The sequence below is a fragment of the Lepidochelys kempii genome, chromosome 1, assembly GCF_965140265.1.
Source record: "Lepidochelys kempii isolate rLepKem1 chromosome 1, rLepKem1.hap2, whole genome shotgun sequence".
Classification (NCBI taxonomy): domain Eukaryota; kingdom Metazoa; phylum Chordata; order Testudines; family Cheloniidae; genus Lepidochelys; species Lepidochelys kempii.
Genome location: NC_133256.1, coordinates 205,493,645 through 205,507,195, shown reverse-complemented (window position 1 = coordinate 205,507,195; position 13,551 = coordinate 205,493,645). Strand labels below are relative to the sequence as shown.

At 40.0% G+C, this 13,551-nt stretch overlaps 1 protein-coding gene across 14 annotated transcripts in view; it reads right to left on the bottom strand.

Moving 5' to 3' along the window:
- The window catches only part of STXBP5L (syntaxin binding protein 5L), a 441,073-nt gene that overhangs the window by 52,102 nt on the left and 375,420 nt on the right, over window positions 1–13,551 (bottom strand). For 8 of the 14 annotated variants that reach the window (XM_073309811.1, XM_073309757.1, XM_073309702.1 and 5 more), the window contains one exon: window positions 7,920–7,970. The exons of the other annotated variants lie outside the window; for them this stretch is intronic. In XM_073309811.1, the coding sequence (XP_073165912.1) occupies window positions 7,920–7,970 (51 nt within the window). The remainder of the gene's footprint in view (window positions 1–7,919; window positions 7,971–13,551) is intronic. 14 annotated transcript variants of the gene reach the window in all.

Below are 13,551 nucleotides of genomic sequence, written 5' to 3'. Positions count from 1 at the left end.
TCAGATGTTTAAATCTGAAATTTCAGTGTTGTAAACATGGGGGTCCCAAATCAAAAGAGGATTCTGTGGGGGTCACAAACCTGTTGTAGGGGGGTCATGGGATTGCCACCCTCACTTCTGTGCTGCCTTTAAAGCTGGACTGTCCCTCCCCCGCCCAACCAGAGCTAAGTGCCCCCTTTGCTGGGGCAGTCCCAGCAGCACAGGGAAGATCAGACACAACTCCACAAGCCTCCTCCAGCTGCAGGAACCTCTGGGGTTGCTGCCCAGTCTCAGAGTGTCCTGCAGCAGGGGGAGGAAAGCAGACTAAGGGAGGAACCTAATAACAGTCTTCAAATATGTGAAGTTTGTTAGACAGAGGACAGTGATCAATTGTTCTCCATGTCCACTGAAGGTAGGACAAGAAGTAATGTGTTATTCTGCACCAAGGGAGATTTACATTAGCTATTAGGAAAAGCTTTCTAATTACATCAGTAGTTAAGCACTGGAACAGGCTTCCAAGAGAGGTTGTGGAATCCCCTTCATTGGAGGTTTTTAAGAACAGGTTGGACAAACACGTCCGGAATGGTTTAGGTTTACGTGGTCTTGCCTCAACACAGGGGGCTAGACTTGATGACCTCTTGAGTCCCTGCCAGCCCCACATTTCTATGATTCATGTGAACTTAAAGGGCAATCAGCATGGTTTGTTAGGGTGAAACTACTGTATGAATAAAACTTTGGAAAAAAGTCTGTGGATGTTTTTAATATCATCCTATGCTTATGAAAAATTAAATATGGCTGGTTAGAAGGAAGACTTGTTATTTCTTTCCAACCCTTGAACAAATTATGGGTATACAAAAAGAGCTGTTTTATTAAAGACAGATTTCACAGACACTACATTTTCAAAAAGAGGGGTATATAAAGTAACTCCTGTGATAGTTCTTTGATGAGCCAACTTTCAAAGTAAAGTAATGGATGATTCTCTGGGCTCCACATCAGGAGAATTGTCTTCACAGATTAATTCTTGAACACTTTGAGCCTGATTTTCAACTACCTAGCACTTAATGTAGTTATTCATAACTGTGCACAGTGAGTGTGAACTAAATATAAATACTATCATCAATGTGAGCTAAGAATTCTAATTTGGTGGCATTCTACACCACCCTACTTTGAAAGGTCTAAATGATATAACATTCATTATGATGAATTATTTATATATTACAGTAGCACCTAGAAACTCCAGTCAGGATTGAGGCCCCCATTGTGTTAGGAACTGTACACAAATACACGAGAAAAAGATGTTCCCTCCCCAAACGAGCTTACAATATAAGTAGATGAGGACAGACATCATCTTGATACAACCAACAGATGGGGGCAGCATAAGATAAGAGCAAGATGAGTAGTTAATTGACAAGGGGCAAGGCTGGGTAGAATCAGGTCATTTTTATATACTATTTGTAAACTAGTTTCACCCTTTGAGAGATAAAATTGTTCTTTTCCCCTCATAGTTCATTTCTTGGGGATCTTGACACTTTTGGCAAGGTCCAGTTGAAAGGCTCTCATTGAATATAAATGTGAAAGAATGGAATTGGTCTATTTTTCCTTATATAGAGGCAAAGACTATTATTCTGGGAGGTAAGGCACATTCTGTCCATTTATCCACTGTAGGTTACAAGAAGAACCTGTCTCATGATCAGAAGCCATTTTCAGGGAAGTAACAGTTTTCTCTCTTGTTGAATGAGGTAAGAGTTGGGCGTAAGATGGACGTTCTCTAAATTGTTTCACTTTAACTGGGAAAACTTGTCACTGTTATGTGAGGATTAAAAAGTATGCTGAGCAAGAAATTTATGTCCTAGCTTGGACCATATGTGAGATCTTAGTTGTCCCTTTTTGTTCTTTTACATAACCAAAAAAGAGAAGTATTTGATATGTTTTTTTAAGAGAAAAGCATTTATTTCCTGCTACTTTAATGACTTGGTCTAGTACTTCCTTAAAAATTCCATAAAATCTGAAAGCCAACTCAAAGTTCCATGGTGTAACAAATCGTCCAGAGATACTACAGAGATTGCTGTACAAAAGTTTAGTCATTAATTTAGTTGCAATCTTAAGAAAAATCACAAAGAAGCATAAAGGCTGTTATGCAAATGAACAACAGCTACAATTTCATATAGGTAACGCCAACAGACCCCAGTTATCGGTGGGCAGGATCAAAACTGGGAACTCAGTGCCTGAGCCTCTACTGCATGAGCTAAAAGCCATATGGCTCTTAGCTAAGGCTGTAGAGCAGACTCATTAACCTCTAAGTGGTCTCAGTGCCACTAAAGGGGACAGAACACCACACCCAGGATGATGTGTGGGTTACAGATGCACCTCAGATACTGTGGACTTAGGCTCTAGCAACTAATCAGCAGTGCTTAATTTGTGCCAGAGCTTGCCAGGGCTGAGCCCCGGCACCTCTAAACTTGGCATTTCATAGCCCTGGCACCTCTAGGCTTGCTGCATCAGTTATGAATGTATAAAAATTGCTTGAGCCCAGGCAGCTCTTTCATTACAAATTAAGCACTGCTAATCCATGGGGAGAAAAGAGATACTCCTAACAGCATAACTGGTGTGTTGTTATCTAAGACATTCAATTTCTGTATTTAAGCCCAGATCCACAAAGGGACTTAGGCACTTTACCCCAGATTTAGGTGCCCAAATCCCACTTTTAGGCCCGACTGCAGTCCATGAAACGCCCATGTGGTTGCCACCTAACCCTGTCAGCACATAAAGTCAGTCAGCACCTAAATTTTCACAGTAAAAGTTCCCTAGGCCATTCCAACAACTGTATTATTGGGGATCAGAGAGATCAGAAGCCCCCAGGTGATGATGGGGATGCCTTACCACAATGTCTCAATAACCTTGTCCCAAAAAGCTAGGATAGAGACAAGGTAATAGTTAGTGAGACCATCAACTTCAAGAGATGGTTTCTTGAGCAAGGGCCTTACAACTCCTCGTCTGGGACATACTGCCTCTCTGTCCACCCTAAGAAAGGCATTAATGATCACAGTCAACAATGTATTCAGTACCTCTCTGCTGGAATTTACTAGCTATTAGGGGCATGGGTAACAACCAGATAGTAGATAGTAAACTAAGCTAGGCCAGCACAGCCAGAACCTCTGGGAGCAAAAGTGGCTGAAATTCAGATGATGTGGCATTTGACCTGTGAGATCTTATTTTCTAAACTTAACTCCTCACAGTGAGAAAATCTTATGCTTTCTTCCAAAGAGTGGTAGACTAGATTTACCAAGCTACCCACAACCCAGTACAGTTTCATGGATGCTAAGGTGAAAGGGAAGAAAACTTTCTTCCCCTCTGCCACAGCCATAGCACAGGATTTTAAAAAATTCTCCATGCTGCAACTGATCAATCTTAGCATGGAATGACTATCACTCAAACACTGACTTCAGTGTACCTGAACTTTATTTGTAACAAGTTATCTATACACCAAGGCCACCTGTATAGATGGCATATAAGGGGAGAGCATTTAGAAAACATGATACAGCAACTCCTCGCTTAACCTTGTAGTTATGTTCCTGAAAAATGCTACTTTAAGTGAAACATTGTTAAGCAAATCCAATTTCCCCATAAGAATTAATGTAAATAGGGGGGTTAGGTTCCAGGGAACTTTTTTTCGCCAAAGGACTAATATTTTTTATATATATGTGTGTATATATATATATATATATATATATATATATATATATATATATATATATATATGTGTGTATATATATATATATATATATATATATATACACACATACACACACACATACATACATACACAGACACACACACACACACATATACACAGTATAAGTTTTAAACAAACAATTGAACACTGTACACAGCAATGATGATTGTGAAGCTTGGCTGAGGTGGTGAAGTCAGAGGGTGGAATATTTCCCAGGGGATGCCTTAATGCTAAATGATGAACTAGCACTCGGCTGAGCCCTCAAGGGTTAACACATTGTTGTTAATGTAGCCTCACACTCTACAAGGTAGCACCAATGGAGGGAGGGGAGACAGCACGGCAGAGAGAGAAGGACGCGCATTGCTCCTTTAAGTACGCTAACCCCATTCTAAGTACATTGCCTTTTTAAGTAGATCAGCAAGTTGAGACAGCAGTCCTGAGCCCTGTCGTGCCATCCCCCTCCTGCTCTCTGGAGATGTGGGGGCAGGAGCGGGGCACCCTGACATTAGCATCCCTCTTTCCCTCCCCCACACTTGCACAGCAAGCAGGAGGCTCCCGGGAGCAGCTCCAAGGCAGAGGGCAGGAGCAGCACATGGTAGTGGGGGGAGGGACAGCTGAACTGCCGGCAATTCATAGCTTGCTGGGCGGCTGCCGCACAGGGAATTTAGTGGAGCAGAGGGCTGATGGGGGGCTGCCGGTCCACCCTGGTTCCAAGCCCCCACCAGCTCGCTGCAACGGGCTGCTCTTCCTGCAAGCAGCGGACAAAGCAGGCGGCTGCCAAACAACGTTATAAGGGAGCACTGTGCAACTTTAAACGAGCATGTTCTCTAATTGATCAACAACGTAATAATGAAACGACATTAACCAGGACGACTTTAAGTGAGGAGTTACTGTATTGATTGCCATATTTTGGATTTAGGGGCCTAGAATGACAGTTAGGCACAGAATGAATCCCTTTGTGGATCTAGCTTTAAATACAGCGTAGTTTTAAATGTTCCAAGCAAGAGAGGTTCCAGACCATCACATCATATTGTATATTTTTAGATCATTATCGTGTCTCCCACACCCTTTGTGGTCACTGAGCCAAGCTGAATTTATTTAGCTCTTTCAATCTTGCCAATCAGTTTTTCCCACCCCCTAATCTTTTATGTTGTTATTCACTAAGTTTCCTCCAATTTGTTAACATTTTCCTGGTAAAGCCAACAATAGAATTAATATTCTACATGTGGTTGCAACACAGCTATAGGGAAGGGAGTTATTAGCTCTCTGATCTATGACTTGAGGCATCTGTGCTTGAAGTCCAAAACTACATTGGCCTTTTTTGGCACTGTATCACTTTGTCCACTCAAATTTCTCTCACCAGGAGACATGCACCGGTAAACAGATGCATTGTTCCTCAAGGGGAGGTGAGAAAAAAATAGAGTCCCGTCATTATAAAAGGTTGAGGAACTTGGAAACCTATTAATAATTATTAATAAAGAGTAGGTAAGGAATCCACAGAAACTATAGCTATTAATAAAGATTACACGCATCCTAAGATATGAAGAGAATCAGCTAATAAATTTACTGAAATCCTGACAATTATGTTTGAAAAAAATCACATCTGGGGAGACACTAGAAAAGTTGGAAGTTAAGAAACTGTATTACTGATATTCAAACAAAGGAAAGAAGAGTGATCCTGGCAATTACTGTCTTGTAAAACTAACTTTCATACCTAATAAAATAATGTAAGAAGAACTGAGCACACATCTAGACAATACTGGAACAACAGGCAGAATAACGGTAACTTCGCTAGTTGACTGGCCACATGCTGAAACAAAGTAGGCATTGAGTAGCTCTGCCTTCCTATCATCTTCTTTTACCAGCTCACCTTCTCCATTGAGCAGCGGACCCACTCCATCCTTGTTTTTTCTTTTCTTTTTTTGGTCTGATATATTTGAAGAACCCTTCCTGCTGTTTCTAACATTTCTTGCCAGCTGTAACTCGTTATTTGCCTTGGCTTTCCTGATTTTGTTCCTACATGCTCGCGCTTATTCCCATGTATACTTCCTTGGTGGCACACCCCTCCGTCCATTTTCTGTATACATCCTTTTAGGTTTTTAGATGTTTTTTTGAACTTTATACATTTAATAGTGACCCCTAAAATCTGAATTATTGGATTAATTTTCTCTAGATATATTAGGTCCATTTTCTAAAATGAATCACATTTTATTATTATTTCTACCCTATTATTTTCTACCTCTTTAGATCAGTTTGTGTGATTTCTCTGGTTTCGCTGGTGTTTGCAGCTGCGCACAATTTGGTATCAATGGCATATTTCATCAATATTGTTTTTATTCTCTTTCCTAGATCACTGACACAGATATTTAATAAGACAGTTTTAGCACTGATTACTATTCTACCCAACAGACACATCTTCCCAATGCCAGACATTATCACATACATTACCATTTGTTTATGCTCTGTCATCCAGTTTTCAATCCATACAATAGTGTTTTTATTCAAGAAAATTGAAATTAATTTTTCAATTCAGATTTCAGGAGTCACTATCAAGTGACATCAACATTATTTTACTAGGGACAGAAGTTAGTGTTACAGGAAAGCAAGTGCTAGGGTCACTCTTCTTTACTTTTTTTAAAAAAATAAATATATATATATCACTACTACAGTTTGAGAGCCAAAGTGCTAGCCTTGTCAACCCCAAATAAACTTGGCTCACCCTGACTCCTCCCATTCCCCAGACCAGACCCCAGAAGAGGGAGAGAGGCAAGGGGATGGTGCCATGCTAAGCCCACCCTAAGCATGAAGAAGGACATCTATGCCTGAAGGCTCCCTTCATGTATGCGTAGGGCCCTACCAAGTTCACTATCCATTTTGGTCAATTTCACAGTCATAGGATTTTAAAAATCATAAATTTCATGATTTCAGCTATTTAAATCGGAAATGTCACAGTGCTGTAATTGTAGGGGTCCTGACCCAAAAAGGAGTTCGCGGGGGGGGGGGGGGGGAAGGTTTGCAAGGTTATTGTGTGTGTATGTGGGGGGGGGGGGTGTTGCGGTACTGCTGCCCTTACTTCTGTGCTACTGCTGGTGGCAGCCCTGCCTTCAGAACTAGGCAGCTGGAGAGCGGTGGCTGCTGGCCGGGAGCCCAGCTCTGAAGGCAGAGCCACTGCCAGCAGGAGCACAGAGGTAAGGATGGCATAGTATGGTATTGCCACCCTGACTTCTGTGCTGCTGTTCGTGGGGCATTCCCTTCAGAGCTGTGTGCCTGGCCAACAGCCGTCACTCTCTGGCCGCCCAGCTCTGAAGGCAGCGCAGAAGTAATGGTGGCAACACTGCAACCCCCCTAAAATAACCGTGTGACACCTCCCCCTTCAACTCCCTTTAGGGCAGGAACCCCAATTTGAGAAAAGCCGGTCTCCCCCATGAAATCTGTGTAGTATAGGGTAAAAGCACACAAATGACCAGATTTCATGGGGGGAGACGAGATTTCATGGTCCGTGACACATTTTTCATGGCCGTGAATTTGGTAGGGCCCTATGTATGTGTCTAAAATGGCATGATCTGACCCAACTATTTTCAGTTTATCTGCCCTCTTTTAAATGTTGGTTTAGGCTCCCTGGGATCAAGTTTTCCCCTCATTTACTGTTCCACTTCACTAAAATAATTAAAGAAGATAATTGAAGAATAAGACACACCAAGGAGTGCATTTAAGAGCTTATTATACTATGTTTCAAATGGTATTCTGAGACACAAATGGCTGAAACCTGACCTGACACCTGAGAAGTGCAACAGACACTATAAAATACATAAGCCTAAGTGTCTCATCACTCTTATGAAATGGAATTTATATACACAATTAGAAAATACACGAGTGCATGCACCGTTACAGACACAGATAAACATCGCTGACAACCAGTCAGAATGGTTCAAATTTGTCCAAAAGTCTGAAGTCATTTCATTATAAAAAGTTACACACTCAAGTGTGCAATGATTTGCAAAATGTAATTACATGAAAAATGAGTGTTAAACAAGCAAAATGCTGAATGCTGCCAACAGAACTGTATGGGTTAATAGGTGGTTTTTAAGAAAGCCTTTTCAAACAAAGCCTTCAAAGGTTATCGTGCTACCTTATGGATCAGTTGGTAAAAATGTTTTGCCAAATGAATGTAAGGAAACTTAAAACTGTCGGCTTTCGCCTACCGTACCAAGATCAGTCTTAAGATCTGTTGGCAGACTTAACTTTCTTGATCCTTTAACTGAAACAACAGAAAAAGGAGAAAGGCAGTTGTTAATAATTAAGAAAGAAAAAGGAACGAGGGAGAACAACATGCCATCTTCTGGTTAAAATCATGTTGCACATTTTGTATCAGCGTAGAAAGGCTGAAATGGTGTTCAAATGTGTTCAGAAATGGTGTTTGCCTAGCATCATTCAGCAAAATAAATTCATTTAATCTGAAGACAGAAGCACTGGAGAAGCCAGTGTTCCAGCTGCAAAGAAGTGAATGGTCCTTTACAAAGTCTTTGCTGTGTATTGCAATATCTTACCTTACTATGACTGGCATACCAAAAAAGCAAATGAGATTAAGGCAAATATTACAAATGCTGGTGATGTAGCACTGCATACAAGTATTTTAATAACTGGAAATCAATTTAATAAGAGGGTGCTACTGAGTCAATGGGTTCTGATGACATCATACCTTAAGACAGCAACCGTAAAGGAGAGGGCTTATTGCGTATATGACGGAGGCAGCACACATTACTGTACATATTATAGATGAGGGGACAGGTTGCATAGAAATGAAATACAATAGCTTTAAGATAAAATTTAATATTTTCTAGAAATCAAAACACTATATTCAGTTTATTTCATTTGCTGAAAACTTAATTATGTGTACTTTAATGAGATTACCTGGAAAATGTTGAAATTAAGAATCTCTCATTTTGCTTTTGTTCAGAAACCTTCCCTTCAATATCACTTCAACACAAACAACATTTTAAGCCATGTGCACCACTGAGGAATTCAAATGTAGCATGCCTTATAGCAGTCAAAGGGATTCTGGATTTGGATAAAATGCCTTAGGAAGTCATTTATTGGGTACTTAGAAGATTGTTTTTCCAATGCAGAACTTTTATTTTAATTTCATAATTCATTTTTGTTTTCAGAAATGCATGCCACTCTTTTCTATATTCAAATCAGACCTATATTCCTGGTAATAAAAATGAACAATTAAATATTAATCAGCAAATTTTGAGATCTTATTTTATTACATTATTTAGAGCCCCATCCTGCAGTTGCCCTTCAAGTCCATGTAAGTTTTGATTAAAGAGGCTGAGCTGGTAAGTATGTGGTTATGTCCCTTAGCCAATCTGACACTTCACCCAAATTCACTTATGTGACTTTTTAAACACTAGTTCTAAAATCTTCAAATAGAGCTGGGTGAAAAATTTTGGTTAATCTTTTTTTCAGAGAAAAAAGCAAATTCAGTGACACTTAAACATTTTGCAAATTTGCGAAGGTTTCACAGAATTATTTGTGTCAAACCTTCCTAAAAAAAGTCTACACATTTTGTTTTAACATTTTTGAAATTAAATGTTTCAACGTTTGTTTGAAATAAATTTTGCTTAAAAATTTCTTATAACTTTATTTTAAAATATCAAAAATGTAAAAAAAAAAAGCTTGAAATCAAAACAAATGTTTCATTTCAGGTTGAATGACACTTTTAATTTGACACTTTTAATTTTAATTTAATTTTGTAAAAAATCTGTTTTGAGTTTGACATGGAATATTTTTTTTCTTCACTTTTTGGAATTGCCATTGAATCAAAAAATCCATTATCGCACCACTTTAGCCCAGAGTTAGTCCCCTAAATACATAGCTGGGAACCTGAACAAAAGTGGCCTGGTTTTCAGAAAAGCTGATAATCCACAAACCTCACTGAATTTAGTAGGAGCTGCAGAGTTGCAGGTGCTCAGCAACTTTGAAAATGAGGCTACTTATATTCAGGTGACTAATTACGGATTTAGGCACTTAAGTCTATGCACCCAAGTTTGAAGAGTTTGGCCTAATAAAAAAAATGAACGAAAATCCCTCAAACAGTTAAACTGAACCCATCTCAATTAGTTTCTGTAAGAAAAAATCACAAAGGAGGTTGTGACATTCGCAGGTTCAGCTATTTTCTGGTCATCTGGTCACTCAAGTTAGATTCTGATTCAGGGTGAAGAATTCACGTACCTGGTAGCTCTTGGTGGCACTAATCAAGTTGGCTGGTCACATTCACTTACCCACCACACCATTGCCTACTTCCAGATGCCAAGTCAGCCTCTTGTTATTCAATTCACTTGCGCTCCTCTGGCAAATGGGAGTACATTGACTCACACACCCTGACTCTAGCTAATAGGCAGGAAGTCACAACCAGAATGTTTTCACCCTGCATACTCTTCAGTTGGGGGGGGGGGGCGGAAACACGTGGAATAATTTTTAAGATGTAATTCTATAAAAACTGGCAGACTGATCAAATATCTGCATCTGTGTTCCTCCTCTCTCCTTCCTTCCTCTCTCTCATGTTGTTTTCCTCTCTGACCACTGCATTTTAGCTTCCCTGCTCTCATGTGCCATTTCCCTCTGTTTTTATCGGAGGTTGCACAGGGTAACTAAGAGCAAAGTTTGGCCTAGTATCTTGTTATACCAATTCACGTTCTTGGGCCACATTGTTGAGGAGTGCTGTAAAAATCTTGTCATGACAGAAAGAGGGACAGGCATACATATTTTGGCACATTCTTTAATTCTCAGTTTCTTCCTGACTAATGGTTCCAAATGACCTGGGCTAGAAGAAACCAGGTCAAGGCAGTTTTCAGGTCTCAAGGTGAAGTGACAGGGTAATTGTGGATTTAAGCAAGGAACTAAACCCTCAGAAAATAACTATCAGAAGTAATTAATTCACCTTTCTTTTATGCTGAAAGTGGGGAAATCTGCCAGGATTCTCAACAATAAAGAACTCACCTCACCCACCCACAATCTCAACTCTCCTGTTTGTCCAGAGAATTTAGACACCAGCCTTGTCATGAAATAGCTGTGGCACTGACTTACAATGAAAGGTGCACACCAAGCGTCGCCCTTTTGCTTTTAGAATTGTCAAGTCCTAGACTGTCAACAAAAAGCTTTAAGAATCTGTGTTCATCTGCGTTATATTAAAACATATTCAGTCATTCTAATAAAGCAATGACTCCCCTACACCATGTGATATGGTTCAATTCTTTGATATCGGTCTCATTCTCCAGTATAGGTTTGCTTCACACTTTTCAAAAGAGAAATGTTTTCCTTCACAGCTATTGTCTGAGACAAGGTAAAGGGTGATTTAAATATTTGGGAAAAGTGCAGTAAAATATGGCTGACCCAAATAGTATCACTCACTACCCAACAGTAGTTATTTTCATAGTTTGGATGGTCTTATATTCTATGCTAAAGTCTCAAAGTCATGCTGCATCAATTCAAAGGATTTCTTAAATCAATTTATTTGGTGGTTTAATTTTAAACACTGCAACAGTCAAATGCAGGACAAGCAGAACAGGGCTGTGGGGAAGCGAACAGAATCAAGTATTATGAATATCAAAAATATTAGTAATATTCACATTTGGATAAATAATCTGAACACTGCTACTTATGTATTGACTCAGAAACACACTGGGAGTAGATTCTGTTGATTTGTTCAGCAGCATACCCAGTGCTTAACTAGTTGGTCCTCAACAATCTTTGCTTGCAGAGAGACCATATGGAGTGCTGATAAGTGTGTTTACGTATATCTCCCTTTCAAAAACCCTTCCTGTTTTTGGGCTGCCACCATATACTCTTTCCTCCAGATCCCAAGGGAAGAGAGAGAGAATGCATAGCCCTCTCTTGTGTAGGAACAGCGATAAGCACCAGCACTGGCATGGCCTGCTTTGGTCCTGAGGAAAGAGAAGACGACCAGACTTTGGGTATGTGTACACTTCAAGTTGGAAGTGTAATTCCCAGCTCATGGAGACATTCCCATGCTAGCTCTTATTGAGCCAGTGTGTTAAAAATGAAGTGTAACTGTGGTGGCACCAGGGAGTAGCTGCCCCAAGTATCTACCCATCTGATATGCAAGGCACATACTTGGGGCAGTTAGCCCCTCATGTGTGCCTGCTCTTAATTGTAGTGTGCCGGCTGGGTCAGAGCTCGCACAGGTATGCGGTTGAGGAAACAGTGGATGCATAGGGTTTTACAGGGAACCCCTGCATCAGGGATATGCATATTAATTCGCCAAAGGGTGACATGTGAGGTCTCTACTTTTTTTGGTTTGCTGAAAAATTCACATTTTTTTCTTTTCTTTCTTTTCACCTGAAGCAACTTTAAAAAAAAAATTCAGTTTGGCCACTGAACCAAAAAAATCAATTATTTGCACAGCTCTACTGGCATCAGCTAGGCTTTGATATACCAGCTGTACAGTTTTAACCTATCCGATTTCAGTATTATAGGTACTATTCCTGTGGTGCGAAGATTACACTGGAGACTTAACAACAGCACACTCCACTCATGAGTAGATCTACAACAAGAAACCAAAGTACAGAGGGGAAACAAGGGCAAGAAAACTGATTGGGTTTAAGCTTTGAAGGAATTAGTATAAACTCTGAGTAATACAACTATTCTTTTAAAATTATAGGTTTCAACAGACAAAGATGTGCTTGCAGCCATGACATTTTGTGTTGTTATTCTGTCAGATTTCACAACAGAAACACGGTCAAAGACTATCTCTACCTGGATGGAATTGGCATTGGTGATTCATTAGGTAGTACTCTCCCGTCTTACTCAGAGCTGGTCTACACTACGGGGTGCGGAGGGAAGGATCGATCTAAATTATGCAACTTCAGCTACGTGAATAACATAACGGAAGTCAACGTACTTAGATCTACTTACTGCAGTGTCTTCACTGAGGTGTGTCGATGGGAGATGCTCTCCCGTCCATTTCCCTTGTGCTTCTTGTTGAGGTGGAGTACTGGAGTCGACACTAGGATGATCGGCGGTCGATTTATCGCATCTATACTAGACACAATAAATCGACCCTTGCTGGATTGATCACTGCCCGTTGATCCAGCTGGTAGCGTAGACAAGCCCTCAGTGCTGAATGAATTCCCTAGCACAGTGGGGTGGGGGTGAAACTCTAGTCTGCTGGAGGTGCTATATTTTGAGTGAAATGTAAAACAGAGTTCTCGATCATCTGTAGTTATTAAAATTCCTATAGAATGTTTCTTAAATTAGGGGGTCTAACCCTATTGGCTAAATTCTCCTTGCAGATTCAACTGCATATGGCATTCTTCACTCCCTGTCCCAAACTGTTGATATTGAAAGTCAGAACATTTAAAACTGATAAAAGGAATTGTTTTTACTCAATGCAATATTAGCAGGTGAAACTCACTGCCAAAGGACATAACTAAGACTAAGAATTTAACAGCTTTCAAAATAAGCTGAATTCTTATTGCTGATTTTCTCAACTGCAGCTTATGGCTGTGCAGACCTTAAAATCAGGCAACTTATTTAGTTGCCTTACTATAAACTGACGAACCTAAAATATGAGGCACCTGTGTTTGAAAATCTTGGCTTGTGCATCTATAGCACATTTCATCTGATCTCAAACCAGTTTAGAAACTATCACAATGCCCTGTGAGACTGGAAAGGGAAATGTGTGTGAATTTTCTACTCCTAGCTATTTTGGCAGGTTAAAAATATAAGAGACGTTTCAGGGAGTGACAAAACACTCATAGTTCTTAAATATCTTGTCAAATTAAGCTCAGACTTCCCTAAAAAAATAAAGAAAAAAG